At 36.3% G+C, this 19987-nt stretch overlaps 1 protein-coding gene across 2 annotated transcripts in view; it reads right to left on the reverse strand.

The window, feature by feature from the left end:
- ADAD1 (adenosine deaminase domain containing 1) overlaps nt 1-19987 on the reverse strand; it is a 49885-nt gene that overhangs the window by 14233 nt on the left and 15665 nt on the right. Inside the window, exons 5-9 of one of the 2 annotated variants that reach the window (XM_003410428.3) lie at nt 18585-18710; nt 14387-14510; nt 12511-12648; nt 10041-10270; nt 5744-5981 (exon numbers count right to left, since the gene is read on the reverse strand). In XM_003410428.3, coding sequence (XP_003410476.1) covers nt 5744-5981; nt 10041-10270; nt 12511-12648; nt 14387-14510; nt 18585-18710 — 856 coding nt within the window. Of the gene's footprint in view, nt 1-5743; nt 5982-10040; nt 10271-12510; nt 12682-14386; nt 14511-18584; nt 18711-19987 lie in introns of both variants that reach the window. The other variant, XM_003410427.4, reaches the window with a different exon arrangement.

A 19987-nucleotide genomic window follows, 5' to 3' on the forward strand; every position in this document is an offset into this window, starting at 1 on the left:
GTCCTGGATTCCCTGTAATCATTTTTTAACTTTGTTTTACTGCTGTGATGTCTTCATCTGGTGTGGTATCAGGGTGATGCTGTCATGTGTCTACCTCAGGTTGTTGTCTGATTTACTTGGTTTCCTATCTGAAGGACTCCCTTTAATATTTCTTATGGGGCTAGCCTGGTAGTTACAAATTCCCTTAACTTCTGCTTATCTGAGAATGTTCGACTGTTTTGCTGGATGTATCAATCTTGGCTGACAGTTATTTTCTTTCAGGACTTTGTATATGTTAACTCATTGCTTTCTTGTCTGCATAGTTTCTGATGAGAAATCGGAGCTTAATCTTATTGGGACTCCTTTGTAGTTGACAAAGGAGCCTTGGTGGCACAGTGGTTAAAGTGCTTGGCTACTAAAGGTCAGTGGTTCAATTCACTGGGTGCTCCACAAGGGAAAGGTGTGGCAGTCTGCTTCCATGAAGATTTACTGCCTTGAAAACCCTATGGGACGGTTCTACTCTCTAGTGTCACCGTGAGGTGAAATCAATTCGACAGCAATGCATTTTTTGTTGTAGTAGGCAATATTTCACTTTCACACGTTATTCTCAAAATTCTTTGGTCTGAAATGTTTGATTATGATGCCTCAATGAATTTCACTTGGGGGTCTATCCTGTATGGAGTTCGATGAACTTCTTGGATGAAAATCTCAGCTTCTGAGATACTTGAGAAATTCTCCGCCATTATTTCTTTAGATATTCTTTCTGCACTTCCTTTTGTCTTCTTCTTTTAGAATACCCCTTACCACTATATTGTTTCTTTTGATGGTGTTTCTGCACTAACAACCTGGTCTTGGTGGGGTTAAGGAACCCTTCACGCCAGTGTGTGGGGGTGACCATGCTAGGAGCCCAGTCTTCAACACCGGAGGGAATCCTCTGCACGAAAGTGTGTGGCAACCTAGCTCCCTCTTTCTCTGCACACACCAGGCCATCTAAGTTCATACTTTCCCTCCTTTACTTTCTGCAAATGTGTACTTCCTGATTTATTTGTGTTCTGACCTGAAGTTCCTTTCATCCAACCTGCAACCCTTTACTCCCCTAGATCTTCCCCATGGTTTCCTGGTTTCAATGTGATATTGCTCCCATATGTCACTGTCTCTCTACCACGCCCGAACTAAGGGTTATGGTTGTTCCCCTCATTGTTCCTTTCCAGAGCTATTATTTATGCAGTATTTCTGTCTCAGACTATATACTTCATTTTTAAAAATAATTTTGTTGTTGTGTTGTTGTTGAGACTATACACAGTGAAAAATACCCTAATTCAACAGTTGCAACATGTACAATTCAGTGATACTGATTACATTCTTCGAGTTGTGTAACCATTCTCATCCTTCCTTTCTGATTTCTTTCCCTATTAAAACTCACTGCCCCTAACATTCCTATCTAATCTTTTGAGTTTCTGTCCCCAGTTTGATCTCATATAGATAAGATCTTAAAAGAGCATAATGCCCAAAGCTTTTTTTTTTTTTTTTACTAGTTAAGCTAAACTGTTGTTTGGTTTTAAGAACTCTTCAGGTGACACGAGGCAGATGCTCACTGAGGCCGTTAGGCACACATTCAGGCTGTGTATTTCTTGATGATCTCTTCCTGGACTCCTCACTCAGGCATACTACCTGTAGCCACTCCAAAACGGCCATGTTGCTCTGGACTGGCAGGCAGGTAGGTTGTAGACAATTATGAATCTCTACTTTCCCACTGTCCTTGTTCTATCTCTCCTTCCAATCAGTATTCAGTTTGTTTCTTCAGTCCATTTGATGTTCAGATGTCCAAGGTCGCTATGTGTGTTTGTTCTTGGTTGTTTAGACAAGACTTTGTTGGTGAGGGACGTTAGGATGTGTCTAACCACGCTGCCATCTTGGCCCCTCCTTTCTGCACCATTTTTGGAATAATATTTTCCTAGACATTTATTAATTTAATCCAAATTTTCAAAGGTACTTGCTCAAAGTAGGCTTTTTTTTAATGGTTCTTTTAGTTTTATGTTTCTCATTTATTACTCCCTTATAATTTACTGCAGTAATACCTGTGAAAGCCGGAATCTGTGTAAGTCAGAAACGTATCAGAGGAGAAAAACTCAAATATTTCCCATAAAATCAGTGATAAAAAAGGTGTAAAAGTGGAAAACTTGTGAGATCTGGAGGAACGAGGCAGTCCCTTTGAGTTCTGGCTCTCATAGGTTTCCCTGTATTTTGCATTAGATTAGCTAGTGAAATTTTTTTCAGAGTATCAGCTTTTTCTGATTAATTCTGCTTTCTTCTGTTTTCTAGCTCTTTAAGTGCAGCAGTGGTTGGTTCAGTGGTAGAATTCTCACCTTGCATGATGGAGACCCAGGTTCAATTCTGGGCCAACATATCTCAAGCACAGCCAGCACCCACCTGTCAGTGGAGGCTTGTGTGTTGTTATGATGCCTAACAGGTTTCAGCAGTTTCCAAATTATAACAGACTAGGAGGAAAGGCCTGGCAATTCACTTCTAAAAAATAGGCCAATTAAAACCTTATGGATCAAAACAGCCTCATCTCGTTGTGCATGGGGCCCATCAGCTGGGGGATGACTTGATGACAGCTAACAACAGCTCTTTAATTTACAGTTCTAGTTTTATTTATTCCTTCATTCTGTTTATTTCCATTATTTATTGTTATAACCTTTTAAGACTTTTGACTTTTCCACTCAGCACTGCTTTAACTGTATATAAGTTCCGGTATGTGGCACTTTGTAAATACTGTTTTCTGAAATTCTGCAATTTCAGTTTCTATTTCCCGTTTGAGCTAAGAGCTTTTTTTTCCCCAAGTGAAATCAGCTTCTAGTATTCTTTCTTTGTTATTTTCTAACTTATAGTTTTATTGCATCATAGTCAGAAAATATCTATGTTGCTTCTACTACTTAGAATTTGAGATTTTCTTTATGGGGTAACATATGCTCTGTAGGATCTTGAAAAGGAGTTATGGTTTATATTCCTATGATATAGTGTTTTAAATAAAACAATAAAATCTACCTTACTGTCATTTAAAACTGCGATAACCTTGCTTATTGTTTTGTCTACTTGCTCTAGCATGAACTAAAAAAGACGTAAATCATATAATCTCTATTACTATTACTTCCATTTTTCCTCTTCTGTAATTTCTGTTTTATGAATGTTGATGCTGTTATTTGCTGCACAGTATTCAAAACTGTCTGTCTTCATTACAAATGATACTCTTTCACTGCTTAAAATGTCCTCTTTATCTTATGCAATGTTTCGGGGGCTGAATCCCACCTTGTTTCATATTTAGACTGCAACTTCTGCTTACATTTTGTTTGTAAGCATTTGGTTATAAGAGATGAATGAAGTTCACTTTACATTTATTAAAAGTGACAACTATATTTTGTCTTATGCTGTCATTTTAATGTTTACTGTTATTTCACACTGTTTTCAGTAAATAGTTTTTTAATGTTTTTCATTACATGCTTACATGTGTAGTTCTTCCAATATTTAAAATGGTATCTATTTTGGGTTTTGTGGCCATATCTCTATTATAACATTTTATGAAATGCTTATTCACTTACTTCTTTAGAAAATATTTATTAGTCTCTTACTAGGATAATGATAAATTAGTGTATTCCCTCTTAAATCCTTACCTCTTCCACAGAAATTTTTTTCTAAAGAGTACGCTTGTCTGTGAGTAAGTTTTGCTGGCTTCTTTTTTTTTCATCTCATTGTTCTTCTTCTGTTATTCATGAATGAGTTAAATTTTTTTAAGTTAGATATTTACAGGAAGTTCCTAAGGGAAAGGGACTAGAAAAGGCTTTAAGGCTAGATGGTTTTTACAACCACACTGGTTCCTGCAAGTAATATCTTATCTGAGTCACTGTTTGGGTAGCCCTACATCCTCTGCTTTCTTCCAAAATTGGGTTACAAAAGATTCCTGCTGTCGCCCTTCCCAGTTCCCATAATTTTTGCAGCAAACAAGGGACGTAGTAGCTTTTTGTACTTCAGGTACAAACTTTCAAAAAGTGGCATTCTGCTAGGATTTCTGAGATCTAATACAAAGATGCCCTCTCAACACTCTCCCTTTTTGTTTTGTCTTCTTTTTGCGAGGCTTTTACCTCATCTCAGCTGCTTTGGGAAGTCCTTACTATATTCTGGAATCTTTGAATTATATTTGTCTCTTAGTTTTGCTTAAAAAAAGTGGAGTTTGTAGTTTTTTTGTTTTCATTCCTCTTGCTGTTTTTGGATGATTTCCATAAAATGGAAAAAAAAACTGACTTACAGAGCTAGATTCATGCTGATTTTGGGATGGGTATATTGCTACTCCTAGGTGGCATAAACAGTTAAATGTTCAACTATTAGCTGAAAGGCTGGCAGTTCAAATCCCCCTGCTCAGTGATGCCTAGGGAGACAAGCCTGGCTCTCTGCTTTTGAAAGGTCACAGCCTTGAAAATTCCATGCAGCAGTTCTACTCTGCACACATGGGGTCACTATGAGTCAAAATCGACTCAATGGCAACTAACAACAACATATGGCCACCTGGGATAGAAGATCATGTTTCCTAACCTCTTTTGCAGCTACGTAACTAAGTTCAGGCTAATAAGATTTAAGAAGTGTTAAATGAGACTTCCATGGGTGCTACTTAGATATTTTTTATTTTATTTTTTAACTTCCTGCTTTTCGTTTTTCTCCTTGCCTTGCAATGCAGACGTTATGGGTGGTGCTTGAGGAGTCCCATGGACCATGAGGTGACTTGGAAGATTCAAGCCACAATCTGAGGTGGCAGAAGTTTCTTTTACCTGAGATTAAACTTTTGTTTATTAAGCCTGTGTAGTTGTGTCTGTAATTAACAGTACAACACACATTTATGCCGATCCAAAGCATAAATAGCACCATTTATCCTAGTTAAAATATGCTTGACCAGGTTCATACCAAGAAACATTTGCATGTGGTCTTAATTTAAATCCATCCTTCACAAAGAAAGCAATTTTTAAGCACTTAAACTTTTAAAATTATTCACTACCTCATTATAAATGTATGTTCACACCAAAAGGTTTCAGTACTACTCAATAAGCAATGGTGGGGATATTACAAAGAACGTTTTGAAGGCATGGAGCACCACAGTTAAGAACCAGAACTCTGGAAATGCAATGTCTGGATCAGAATCCCAGTTGTGTCACTACTTGGGTGACCTTAGACAAGATATTTAAGTTGGCCTAAATCTGTTTATGTGTAAAAAGAACAATACCACTAACCCACAGAGTTATTATGAGAATTAAATGAAAAGGCATTATTGCAGAATGCAATAGTTCTTACACTTACATATACATAAGAAATATCTCAGACAGCATGTCAAAAATGCAGATTCCTAAACCTCAGATCCAGAAATTCAGATTCAGTAGCAATTTAAATTTTTTTTTTTTTTGCAAACACATTATATGATTGTAATGCAAACTGTCACCAAATGGCACTTGAAGAAACACAGGGTCTGGAGCCACATTACCTGGGTCTGAATGCTGGCTCCATACTTTACTGTGTAGCTTCAGTAAGTTATATAATTTCTCCTCATCAGAAAAAAAATAAATAACTAGTGTAATGCCTGTAACAAGGTCACAAGCAATTTATGGCAATTATTATACAAAATTCAATAAATGGTAGCCAAAAAAATTCAAAAACGTTTTAAAAAATGCAACCAAAATGTCCTCTTTTGCTTAATATATCATTTTAAATTAGTAATTCTAACCTTTCAGTGATCTTTCCACTTAGACCATCCACAATCTCCAAAGAAATGTCCCCTTGTGCCCAATTCAGACTCAGGGATTTATATTCCAAGTTCGTTTGACGTGGAAATGCTGATGGTACTAAACTAATATGAGGTCTGTTGACCAAGTAAAACATTGGAAGTTTTGAAGTGAGTGCATCATCAACACGCTGCTTTAAAGCTATTTCCAAGCCTCTAGTATCACTGCAATTTCCATCACCTAAAACGCAAAAACAAAACAATCAGAAGTTCAATATCAAAAGAAAAGACTATATACCAGGAAAAGAAAAAAACAAAAAACTGAAAACATTTCTTTATCCTTTATCTTGGAATATTTTCTTCTTCTTAGCAGTTACTTCCATATTTGCCAGAGCCAAGACAATATAATGACAGTCAGAATTTTCACTCAAAAAGAACTTTTAAAAAAAATGAAAAGACATTCCAGTCAAGAAAGCAAAGAGTCAGAGCTGATCCAGAAAGAAGCTCGTATTTTTTACAGGGTCCTGCCAAAGTGAATTGGTCCATTTCATCTTGATTTCCTCTTAAAATCCAGAGATAATGCCGCAGACAAATCTGGCTAAGGAAGAGTTGCTGAAAGTGAGTTATTTCTGCCACATCTGCAGGCTACAAATCACAACCACTCCGAAGTACAATGTTCCAGCTTCACAGCACAAAATAATTTAAAGAATGACCATTTCTGGTTAAAATTGTGGCCAATGCCAAAAGCTCTGAGTTCTCAGTTTTTATAACTGTTGAAGGCAGAGCTCAAAAAGATGCAATGTCATTAATATAAATGAAATGAGCTATAACAAAGAAGAGAGGGAGTAGTAATTCTCATTTAAAAAATAATTCTAAAGCAGAGCTCTTTTCTCTTTAGAAGGTCAGAGTCATGCACATTAACACTGTAATGTCCAACTGGGGCAATGTCCCACTGCACGTACATTCATGGTTCCAGCACCTGTAAAGCCTATTAAAAATTTGAGGTAAGTATAAGTACAATGGTTTGTAAGAACAAACGGGGGCTACTTTGCAACATGCATCAAAAAATATTATTATTACCATAACAGTGTTTTGATGCACGTTGCAAGGTAGTGCTCATTTGTTCTTACAAGTCACTGTATATACCACAAATTTTTAATTATTTTATTAAAGGAGCCCTGGTGGCACAATGGTTAAGAGCTATAGCACGTAACTCTTAACAGTTCCAATCCACCAGCTGCCCCTTGGAAACCCTACGGGGCAGTTCTACTCTGTCCCATAGGATCGCTATGAGTTGGAGTTGACTCGACAGCAATGGGTTTGTTTTTTTCTTTTTTTGGTATTATGTTAAAGATGTTTTAGTGTATCTGGAAGGGTTTCTTTAATGTTTTTACATATAGAAAGGTACAGTATATACTATATAAAAAGACAATCATTTGACTAACTGAAATTAGATACAAACCATACCTAACTATTCCACCTTATGTAAAAACTCAACTTAAAGACTGACTTAGGAATGGAGCCTGTTCATAATCTGGGGACTGCCTGTATATAACGTGTTTGCAAGAAGTCCAAATTACATAACGTTGTATTTCACAGAACAAACTGTGAATGTTAAGTGACACATGACTGTGCTGACAAACGAAGTTAGTCAAATTAAAAATATACTTGTGCACAGAAAAAAGCTAGGAGGAAATAAGATCTGAGAAGTAGGCATTGTGTCTATAATAAACAGAAAAGACGAATTCAAAAAAAATGTAATGTATTTTCCACACATTGGTTGGGCTTTAAAAAGTAAGACATTTGGAAAAAGAAAAAAACCTACCAGTCAAAATCCTTTAAACACCATGTTGATATACCTATATGTTTTAATGGGAATAAAAGCTAACAGAAAAAAAATCATGCTTATTAATATTTTATTATAAATTTACTTTTTTATTTATATATGTTTAAATATATACTCATCAGGATTGGAGGAAGACTCATTAACAACCTGTGCTATATAGACAATACAAGCTTGTTTGCTGAAAGTGAAGAAGACCTGAAGCACTTACTGATGAAGATCAAAGACTGCAGCCTTCAGTATGAATTACACCTTAATATAAAGAAAACAAAAATCCTCACAACTGGACCAATAAGCAATAATATCATGATAAACAGAGAAAAGACTGAAGTTGCCAAGGATTTCATTTTACTTGGATCCACATCCATGGAAGCAGCAATCAAAAAATCAAATGACATATTGCATTGGACAAATCTGTTGCAAAAGGCCTCTCTAAACTGTTAAAAAGTGAAGATGTCACCTTGAGGACTAAGATAAGCTTGACCCAAGCCATGGTATTTTCAATTGCCCTATATGCATGGGAAAGCTAGATGATGAGTAAGAAGACTGAGGTAGAAATGGTATTTGGCAAAGAATACTGAATATACCATGGACTGCCAAAATAACAAACTAAATTGTAATGGAAGAAATACAGCCTTACACCTTAGAAGCAAAGATTGTGAGACTTGTCTCCCATACTTTGGACACGTAATCAAGAGTGACCAGTCCCGGAAGAAGGACATCATGCTCGGTAAAGTAGTGGTTCAGAGAAAAATAAGACCCTCAATGAGATGGACTGACACAGTGGCTGCAACAATGTGTTCAAACATAGCAACAACTGTGAGGATGGCGCAGGATTGGGCAGTGTTTCGTTCTGGTGTACACAGGCTCATGATGAATTGGAACTGACTCTATAACACCTGACAACAACAACAATAAATGATTTACTAACTCTGAGTAAATTTTTATTATATCTTGAGACTACATCTTGTTCTTGGAAAATGCATCTCTAAAATTATGTTATATAATTGGAAATTTTGATATGATTCATTCAAAATTATCCAAAATAATGACATGAAACTCAAAGGTTAAAGTCAAAGGTTAAATATAACCAAACACTACTGGAGACTTGACCTGAGAATACTTCACACAGAAAAGCTTTCACAAGTTTACTTGTACAAAGAAATACTATACAGTTATAAAGAATAATGAGAAAATTCTTTATATATTCATATGGAAAGATTCTAAAGGTACACTGGTAAATAAAAAAAGCAAAATTCAGAAGTCTGAATTGTATGATCCATTCATGAAAAAAACAAAAGAAAAAGAAAATAAAATATTCATCAAAAAAGAAAAATAAAATAAAATATATGCACTTATTTCTGTAAGTATACACTATCTGTGGAAAGAAAACCAAGGAACTGGTAGCAATGAATGCCTCCACAGAGAAAAAATGGGTACCTGGGGCACTAGAGCGGAAGGGAGACTTTTCACTGAATACTTTTTTGAGTCTTTTGAATTGTGAACCAAGCAACATATTTCTTATTCAAATAAAATAAACTTAAGATTAGAAAAATAAATAATAACCATTTTTGTTTTTACAATTTATTAAAAAGACATATCAAACAAATGGCAATAAAATAAAATAGCTTATATGTATAAAATATATGGGACTGAAAAAAATATCACCTACAAAAGAAATTCTTAAAAAAAATAGGAATAAAACAAGAGAAAATAACAGAAATAGCATTAAAAAAAAATTACCCACATGAGGATCTGAGTTTGTACATGCTTTATCAAAAATTAAGGGAAAGCAAAAGAAGAGCCAAGTGATGACAGTATTTAAGTTGTTTCTCAAGGTAACTAAAGCTTTGTGAAAACTACAGAAGTGAATCCTGAAATGGTCTGTCAATGAGATCATGTCTGGAAAACCATTCAAATATAAACACAGCATTCTGTAATAGCCCACAAAAGAGAATGAAGTAAATTATTAATTTACACTGTTTATTTCGTGTTCTAGTTATTTCCTGCTCACTTGACAAATCAAAAGGATCCAGATCATAAGCAAATGTATTAAAAAAGACATAAGGGTTGACAAGATCCAAAACTCCATTTAACATTTTTCTTATTTCAAGGACTATACATAAGCTATTCGAATTAAGTTCAAGGATGCATCTTCTCCCAAAAGAAAGGGAAAAACGTGAATACTGTTGAAACAAAAGTGAACTCTCAAGACGGAGTAATATATCTAATTGGCTAATCTAAAATATTAATTCTTGGATTTCTGATAAGATTACGAAAGTCAACCACACTAAGCGTGATTTCAAGTTACCATGAAAAGCCCAACTAAACAGTGCATCTGTATTTTGACCTTGCATAAAGCTTCATGTAAATAAAAGTTGATTTTATACTGATAAATAAAATATAGTGGATTTACTAGTGAAAGAAGCCAGGAGGTACTGAAATTTTTTCACTCACCAATCAGTATACTGCTGATATAAACTGGCTGTATAAAGTGACTCAGCAATGCTCCCTGTACACCAAGCACTTCCCATCTTGTCAGTTTGTCACTCGAGGACATACTGCTTACTCGATTAGTGACGTCTGCAGGACAGTAAATGGTCAGATAAATTTTGCCTTCAACAGCCACATGAAGACTCAGTTCTTCATTAGCTTCATACGCAGATATAGAATGTGGATTAAGACGTCTAGAAGAAAAAAAAATTTCTTCCTTTAAAAAACCAAATTGCCAAAGTAAAATCTTCATGTACCCAACAATTATTCTCTAACATGCTTAACTTTTCAGTACACATTTAATTCAAGCAACAGAAACAGATGTAAATACAAAGCAAGGTAGGAATGGAGTGACTGGGTTCCTCAAGATTAATAACAGCGAAAAATTACTCAATATATTGAGACTGTCCAGGACATTTTTTATATTATCGCTATTCTTTGTGTCCCTTAAAATCAAATGAAAAAAAAATTTTGTCCCCAGGACAGTATGAGTTATTTCTTTCCTCTTTACAAAAATTAAAATTTTTAAAAACCTGTAAAACAAGGGAATGAAAAAAGAACTGGTAACTTTTATTCAAGAATAATCTCTAGTAAAGTATGTTAAAATAATAAATCTAAAATTATCATTCTTGAAGTTTTAAAGGAACACTCATCGTCCTTGTCTTCAAAAGTATTACTAGAAGGCTTTTTACCAAAATATTCGTGTGGTTAGCTCTGGATGTTCAGACTTGAGGTGAATTTCACTTTCTTTTTGTGCTTGTCTGTACATACTGTTTAAATTTCATGCTATCTCATGGTACCCATTCATCCAATAATTATGTTTTAGACATAATATTATGAAATCTTAAAAGCAGAAAGAAACAGAGAATTTTTAATAAGATAGAAGAGAAGGTGGTAAGGTGCATGGAATTTTTTAGTAGTAATAGATCAGGAAGGGGAAAAGGATTTGTAGGCTCCTGCACACTACACGTAACAACTCAAGGCTGGAGAAAGAATATGGGTAGATATGAATTCACTTATTCTATTTCCTGTAGGAATTCAGAATACATTCATGCCCCATGTAATGTCTATTCAGGCAATGTCCAACCGCATATACATGGTCCCAGAGGATCATAACAGAGTTCAGAAATCCCAACCGGAGAATGGAACAGAGCGGATGTAACTGGACATGGTGAAAGCAACAGCTTCCTGGTGGCTATTTAAAGGTACACCACAGTATCCCATATGGCTCTGCTAAGAACAAGCAGTCCCTGGGTTATGAACATCTGACTTATGTACAACCCATAGTTACAAGCCAATCCTCGTAAAGCCTATTATGTTAAAAACGTGAGGCACATACAACCGTTCGTAATAATGGGCACTACTTTGTGACGTGCATCAAAATATTATTATTATTACTTTATTATGTTAAAGATTTAATTGTGTCTGGAAATATTTCTTTAATGTTTTTTATGTATAGAAAATGTATGCTATATACCTATTTCTTACTTATTGACTATCTCATTATATGACATTTCGCATTTATGACAACAGGAAAAAATCTACTAGCCGACTATTTTGTGCATTAACGAGGAGCAGACAAGAGGAGGAGTAGGAGGAGGATGGTGAGGTTTATGAGAGGGAGCAAAGCTGTGCTTACCACCAAAGTTCGTATTACCATGGTGAGCACAGGGCAAGTATACAGGTGACACACAGGAAGACAGGGGCTGCTGGGCCACAAGGAGGCAATGGGAGCTGGGGCCACAGGAGTCAGGCGGGTGATTCAGAAGTATCTTTTTCCAAAGAGGCCTCTCTGCCACCTCCACAGCCTCTGCCAGGGTTCACCTGCCTGCAGGCCTGAGAACTGCCTACTGCGGAGGCCTATAAGGCCAGCAGAGCAGGAAGGTGCAAAGCCGAGGCTCAGGATCCGTGCGGAGGCCTGAAGCACGGTCAGGTGATGGTGGGCCCCTGCTGCTCTGGAGGTGCCTGGCGTCTCCTGACTGCCACCTCCCCCAGTCCCCATGGGCTTCACTGGGGGTGCTTAACAGGATGTGAGTCACATGGGGGTGGGGGGGGGAGAGGGGGAGCACCAGTACCAAATATGAGGCACAGCCTTGATTCTCGCATAATGCCGATTTAGCATAACGGCCTGGTCTTTCGAGCCTAATCATGTCATTAAGCGCATACTCTATACTAAAAAAAAAATTTCATTAACTGGCATTAGATAAGAACCTAACTGTTCTGACTTATGTACAAATTTGACTTAAAGACAGACTTAGGGATGGAATTTGTTCATAATTTGGGGACTACCTGTATATAAGACGATGCTTGCACAACGTCCAAATCACATAAGGCTCTATTTTACAGAACATACCACTGACATTAAGTTACACATGACTCTATATGGTATGCCGCCTATCTTAGCTACTTTTAAAATAACTTCTATAATACTTACAATTGTGACTTAATCTGGGCAGATCCTTTAGGCAACTGGCTCATATAGAGATAAACGTTAATATTCTGTTTGAGAGTGAGCAGATTAGAAGCTGGTTCTGTACAAAAAATTGATTTTTCCATCATAGCAGGATTTCTGCTGTAGAAGAGTAGAAGCTGTCTATAAAAGTACCTAAAATAAACGAGTGGTAGCTTTGTCAAGTAATAAAATTCATAAATGATATATCTTAAATGACCTACCTATATGGGTTGTGAACAATGTCTCTATTACGGCAAAATTTTTTATATTGATAAAGAACTCCTAAAATACTCTTAGCTGCATTTAATAAAAAATTAAGCCCCTCATGAAGTCTTCATTCGACTAGGTCCCAGTTTACCTTATGACCTGCCTTAAACCACCAATCCTTAACTGCTACTCTACTCGCATTTCATATTTGAGTCCTCAACTATCATATCCTGCAAACGCCTCCTCTGGTAGGACCCATTTCTCTTCTGACTCCTCCCTTTTTCCAGACAGTTCTACTCCCAGACTCCCAGGTGAAGAGTCAACTTTTTGCCTTCCTTCTATTCCTCCATCCCTGCCAAAACAAAGAAGTATAACAAAAATCATGGTTCCTGCTCCTCAGCGGTTTTGAAGAGAAAAACACAAGAATATAGGGACGATACACTGAACACCAAAGCTTGTACTAAGAATATGAGTATACATATGAGAAGCAGATATCCTAAAAGACTACAGTTAATAAAATCAGGAGACACACAGCATTTTTCTTATTAAGAAAAACATGATTTTAAGATGTAATACATTAGATCTTATACTCAGAAACATGTAATAAAAATTAATCAGCAGTCTTTTAACAGTGTCAAGCATGGGAAGAAATAAACATCAAAAAGGTAACTTTAAAGAGGTCAAATAATTCAATAAGCACAAAAAGGGTTGGAGAGGACAATGAGTTACATTACTATCACAGACCTCCCAAATAACTTCTAAGGTTCTCTTTTAAGGATTTTTTTTTTTAATTAGAAATACGAAAGTTTTTCAGGAAAAATATAGTATGTCTAATTTTGCTCCAAAACACCCAAAGAAAACAACAAAATGTTAGTATGCACAGATTAAACAAGTTCACCAGAATGTTGATAACTGTTAAAGTTGCATGATGGAATTCATTATCCTATTCCTGTGTGTGTTTGGAATCCTCCATAATAAAAAGTTTTATAAAATGTAACCTCAATGGCTTAAGAGAACAAAAAGGTGGTGGATACTGTGGGAAGTAACAATTATTTTCCACTTTTCAGGTTTTTACATGAAGGGATTTCCAAATAGTAGCAACTCTGGACTCTCTCTCCTTCCTGCTATTCACACCTCTTGTAAGAAGCAGAGTGACTGATGAGCCTGGAAAAAGAAACTAGACACGTTCACCAGTCCTCCTCTCTTTGAGACCTGCTAGCCTGAAAAGTGCCTTATCTACACTCTGCTATACGTAAACTTCTCAAGAACCTCATGAGTAGAAATCTGTTGGTTTCTGATACTGCCTTTGTAAGTATGGCTAATACAGGTGTGAAATATTTACCAAACCTGCTTGTCCAGATTTAAAGCTATACTCTCCAAAATTCTAATCCGTAATAATAATAAAAAATATTGTGGAACTCTTAACTGAGTCTTAATAATGGAAGTCACTAAAATCCAGACTAGATAGACATCTTATTACAGTTACTAAGGTGACACAGAAATAACCAGATGACTTGAATATATAAGAGAATGTCACATCCTTGGCTCAATGAACAGTAAAACTTCATTTGTAAATAAAGGCATTTGCATGCAGTTACTCTGGGCTGAGAGTTTAATATTTGATGGCATTTAAATATATGCATTACTTTACCTAAGGAGAGACCTTCTTGCTGTAACAACAGCATGAGTGTCATGTAACACTCTCCCATTTGGCTTAATGCACTGGCTGTAATTGTATTCACCTGTACCTATAGCTACAACTTCATGCCGTCCAGCTGAAAACAAACAAAAACAAAAGGTAAACAGCAGCAGATTAGTTTGACTTCCCTCTTCCCTAACTTCAACTTCCACCCTTATCCCATCATTTTTAAGTAAGTGAACTAACCAAAAAGAGAGAAAAATAATACCATGACTTCGGATACGAAGCAAAATTTTAAAAGTGATTCAGTAATATCTCAAATATAAAATCTGGTGTCTTACCTTCCACCAATTAAATTTTTTACCACAATCAACAAGAATAAACAGACTACCCTTGGCTTTCAAATATACATCTATTTTTTTCTACACCTAGATTTATTTGATTTTCAAAGAGAATTCATTTGCCATTCTACCTTTGTCTTAAACAATTTATATACCTGTTTTTTTCTCAGTCCACTTGAACTCTTTATAAATCATAGTTTCTTCCTCTGCTCTACTGAGACTTTTTTTTAAGAAACAAGAAAGAACTTTGTTTTTTCCAGGAACTCTACTCTACTCACCTTTTTTTGTTATGCCCATTTCCTTTATTTCCATGCTCAAAAGATACAGAATTCAAATTGGCAGTCTTCTCTTACATCCTAACTGTGGAGCCTTTCTATAGCCCAGCTGCTAGCTCATTGCTTTTTTCTATAAATATTCTCCTTTGAATACCTTGTTCATTTTATTTTTTACTTTTGTGCTGATGATTTCAGAAAATCTCTAGTCTTGTTCTTTCAAAAAAAATTCAGCTTTCCATCTACAACTAAAGGGCTTTCACTAATTCAAGAAACATTTTTGAGGTTCTACCAACTACCAGGGAGCCCTGGTGGCACAGTGGTTAAGAGTTTGGCTGCTGACCAAAAGGTTGGCAGTTGGAATCCACCAGCCATCCCTTGGAAACCCTATGGGGCAGTTCTATTGTCCTACATGGTGGCTCTGAGTTGGAATCGACTCAACAACAACAGGTTTGGTTTTGCTTCTGGTACCAAGTACCAGGTGCTATAGTAGACGCTGGGACTAAAATGGTGAGCAAGGCATGTTCTCATGAAGCTAAGTGCTATAAAGTAATATGGGGCTGATGTGAAAAACAATGGGGAAAGGGTTACCTCATAAAGACTAAGACTAGTTGCAGAATCCCTCCCTACGAAGCTGAAATTTAAGCCCCAACATGAGGAGTGAGCAGCATGAGGAGACAAAGGACATTCCAGCTGAAAGAATGAGCATATGCAGACCCTGGGTGAAAAGAGAAGGCAGGCGTAGTTGTTCCAGTAAGGGGGGAGGGTGAAGAAAGTGGCATAACATAAGGTTAGGGAGAGAAAGGGATTATATACTATGTGAAGCAGTTTGTGGATTTTACCCAGGAGCTACGGGGAAGCTACAGAAGGTTAAGGGAGCCCGTCCAACCCCACCACCCCCTCCCGCAGAAAAACCTCAGGTTACATTTTAAGATCACTCCTTTATGTGGAGAATGCTATGTGGACGGGCCAAGAAGCCCAATTAGAAGGTCTGTTACAGTAGTCCAGGTGAGAGATATGACTTAAGAGTTGAATAATGCAAGTTAACTGGAAAAGATGATCAGATCCGAGCCTGAGTTTGGGGATATAATCACAGGATTTAGAGATAAATTATAGGAAGTTAGTGAAAGAGATAAACAGTAATGGTTGACTTCCAGGTTTTTAATCTGAGCAACTGGGTGGATGCCATTTATTGGGATGGAAAAGACTAGAAGAGAAGCAGGATTAGATGGGAAAAATAAAAAGCTCCTTTTTGCATATTCAAGTTCATGATACTTACAAGCTATCAAAATGGATATGTCAGTGTGGAACTCAGAGGATACCATAGCTTTTAAATGATATTACCAAGGGAAGGCTATGTAGACAGAGAAGAGAAACTAAAACTGAGCCCTGAGGAACACAAACTGTTACAGACTGAGTAACGGAACAGAAGCCAGCAAAGGAAACTGAAAAGTGGCCAGTAACATGGGAGGTGGAATGGGGGACAGCTCACCAGGAAAAACCAAAAAACTCACTGCCGTTGAGTTGATTCCAACTCACAGTGATCCTATGGGACAGGGTGGAACTGCCCCATAGAGTATAGAAAAAGCAAGGTATGGTAATCTGTGTTTAATGCTTGTGGAAAGTTGGGTGAATAGGTAACAGTAAAGGCTCTACTGCATTTTGCAACATGTAGAAAAAAAAGAATTTTTTCTTTCTTAGGCAGTGGTAGCCTTGACAAGAGCAGTCTCCAAGGAGTAATAAAGGTAAAAAAGCTAAGCTGGAGTAAAGAGCAGACACAAGTAGATGGAGCCTTTTGATGAAGTGTGGTTATAAAGCCAAGTAAACAATGATTTGGGACTTATGCATAAGAAAGCACGGATTTAAAGGATGGATTTTGGGGTTAGGACAAAAGTTCTGGAAGCCAGGCTTTTCAGAATATTGGCATTATGAAAGCAAAGGTATGTTATTCAGAGACACCTGGGCACTGTCAGGATACCAATGTGCCCCCATGAATGCTTAATTTGATTCAAGAACAAAGTGTCCGTAAACCTTCCCTTAAATGGAACAGCACAGTCTTGGTGTAAATTCTGCAATAGCGATATAAACTCTGAGTTATAAACGTAATGATGTAGCCAAAGAGCAGCTTGACCTACAGTGCTTCAGGAAGATAGAGTTTGATAATGCAGGAAAAAAAGATAACCAAAAGACAGAATTCATCGAGGTTTGAGAGGGAATGGAATCAGAACTTAAGGAAGGAATTAGCCTTTGTATAAGATCATTCACTTTAACAGCAAAGAATATTGCTACAAAGGCAGGAAAGTATATAGATTTGGTGGCAGAGAAGAAAAGAACATTTGGGTCTGATAGCTTCTTAGACCCAATTAAAAATTGTGGGGCAAGGTCATTAGTTGAGAGCAAGGATGAAAGAGGTTGTGAGATATTTGAGAAAAAGGGAAAACAATGAAACAGACGTCATAAGGAATGCGTGACCAGTTCTACTGGAGATACAGGTTAGCTGGACAGTGAGAAATAGCTATTTGAGGTTTATGATTATATACTTTAAGTACGTATCGATCGTGTGACTTACTCTAGGTGTCCCAGCCCACATGCATACTATTTTCTGAAACCAGATTTAGTATTCTCACACATATTCTTCCCCACAAAACTTCACACCAGCTTCCAACTTCCCTGTGTATATATGGATACATCATTTTTCCATGTAAACTTGAAACGATGCTGTTATTTTTTTATTCATGCTCCTTGTATCTCCTATTACTCCTCTATACATACTCTTCTACACTAGCAATAAACTTGTCTCCTCATCCCGTAATTTTTCCCAGTTGCTCTTTTCTTTCATGCCTTTTCTCATTCCAGAACATCTTCCTTTCCTTTATTTTCCCTTAAAGTTTAAGCTTCCCCTCTTCCAATCCCATCAGTTCTCTTCTATTAATGAATTCTCACATATTTTTAGAATACAGAAACAACTTTTATCATCTCAGACTATCTACTGGTAAGTATATTTTCTCTCTCCACCTACATCTTAAGAACTTCTTAAGAATAGGAACCAAATCTCAAACTGCTTTTATATCATTTATAATATCTAATTCAGCAATGAACATAAAGCAGATGCTCACTTTTAATTATTAATCCAGAACATTAAAGATGATAAACAGAGAATAAAAATTTACGTATTGCAATATAACATCCATAAAAAAAAAATAGAGGCTTATGATTTTCCACATTTTAATTTTTTTCTTACCTGAAAATGAAGAAAATATATTCATTTTTATAGCCCCCTTCTTAATGCTTATTATAATAATGATTATATTTCAGGATGGTAATGGTTCCGATAGGGTTATGGCTTAAAGTCTTAGCCATTGTTACCATTCTGAAGTTGTCTATTGGTCTCGGTCAGTACACTTCATCGCTACTTTTGAAAATGTTGAGAAATTTTTTGTTTAATGACTCACACCTACTAGAAAATGCCATTTCAAATCAATGCAACCATGTCAACAGGCACAAAGATAAATAAATAAAATATTATTATAGTAGAGTTCAGATCATTAAGACAATAGTTTTTCTACAAACTCTCATTTCCCAAATATCTGGACTTACCTCTTTCAATTATAAAAGCAGCCAATGAATTGCTACATTTCAGATATTCTGAATGATTAGAAATTAGTTGATTAAATGTTTCTTTAACACTCTGTGAAATCTCTGCATACTGAATCTGTCTCCCTTCTAGAAAAAAAAATCAAAAGCAACTATGAATTTGAAAAACACTGTGCTTTCTCTCTGAGGCTTCTTATTACTTTCATTCTTACCTTTAAATTTAGTGAGTTAATAATTTATAGAGATACATAAGCAAATTCAAAATATGCCATGAAAGAGATTTTAAAGTATTCAATTCTAAAAGAACACAAGTAATTGAACTTTTTGGAAACTTCTTGTAAAAAGGTGACTTAGTATTACATATTGGAGCCCTGGTGGCACAGCAGTTAAGAACTGGGCTGCTACCCAAAAGGTCAGCAGTTCGAGTTCACCAGCTGCTCCTTGGAAACCCTACAGGACAGTTCTACTCTGTCCAATGGAGTCCTATGAGTCAGAATGTACTCAACAGCAAAGGGCTAGTATTACATACTAGAGTATTACTGATTTATATTTATTGAATTTAGTCTGACAAGACATTCAAATCATATGGGACACAGGATAATACTCTGTTGTGTAGGACTGTCCCTCACATTGAAAGGTGACCAACATCCATTAAATGTCAGCTGTCCTCCCTAATCATTGCAACAATCAAAATACACTCCCTAGTATTTGCCCTGCTGAGAACCACCACAAAGCACTAAGCATTCAGCTCAATATATTTCCGTGTTCCCAGCAGGAAGGTCCCAAACTCTAGAGAATGAAGATAGTTCTAAATAACTAGGATTACCACACAACAGTTTTTAACCAAGAACATATATCAAAAGTCACCCACGATTTTTTTTTTCAAACATCACAGAGCTTGAAATTCTGGAATAAGGCCCTGCCTATAGGTTGTTTTGTATGTATATGCTTGTATATCCCTAGTGAAGAACCACTACACTAGAGAAACACAGGTTGCAGAATCACTTAACACAGCATTTCTCAAAGTTTGATTATAAACCATTAATTGATCTTGTTGTTTCATGGTGGTTGCTGGTAGTCTAGGAAAGAGAGCAATGAGACAATATTGCCCTCAAGCACTGTATATATTTGAATTGTATGATTATAATTTTCATAGAATTTTTTTTACCTGCCTTAATAATCATTACATTCTAATAGATGCACAATGCTGAAAGCACAACACTCAGCAGTCTCAGCTAACCAGGTGTAATTCCTTTCAGCTAGCTAGTCCATTTACGTATTTTCTTGTTTATATTTGTTAAACTTGTATTTCTTAATACTGTTAATATTCTCTTCCAGGCAAAAATAGGTAAAGTCACATCAAAAAGAGTGAAAGGACAATCACAATGTCACTCACAAGAATGAAA

Source organism: Loxodonta africana, chromosome 5, assembly GCF_030014295.1.
Source record: "Loxodonta africana isolate mLoxAfr1 chromosome 5, mLoxAfr1.hap2, whole genome shotgun sequence".
Lineage (NCBI taxonomy): Eukaryota > Metazoa > Chordata > Mammalia > Proboscidea > Elephantidae > Loxodonta > Loxodonta africana.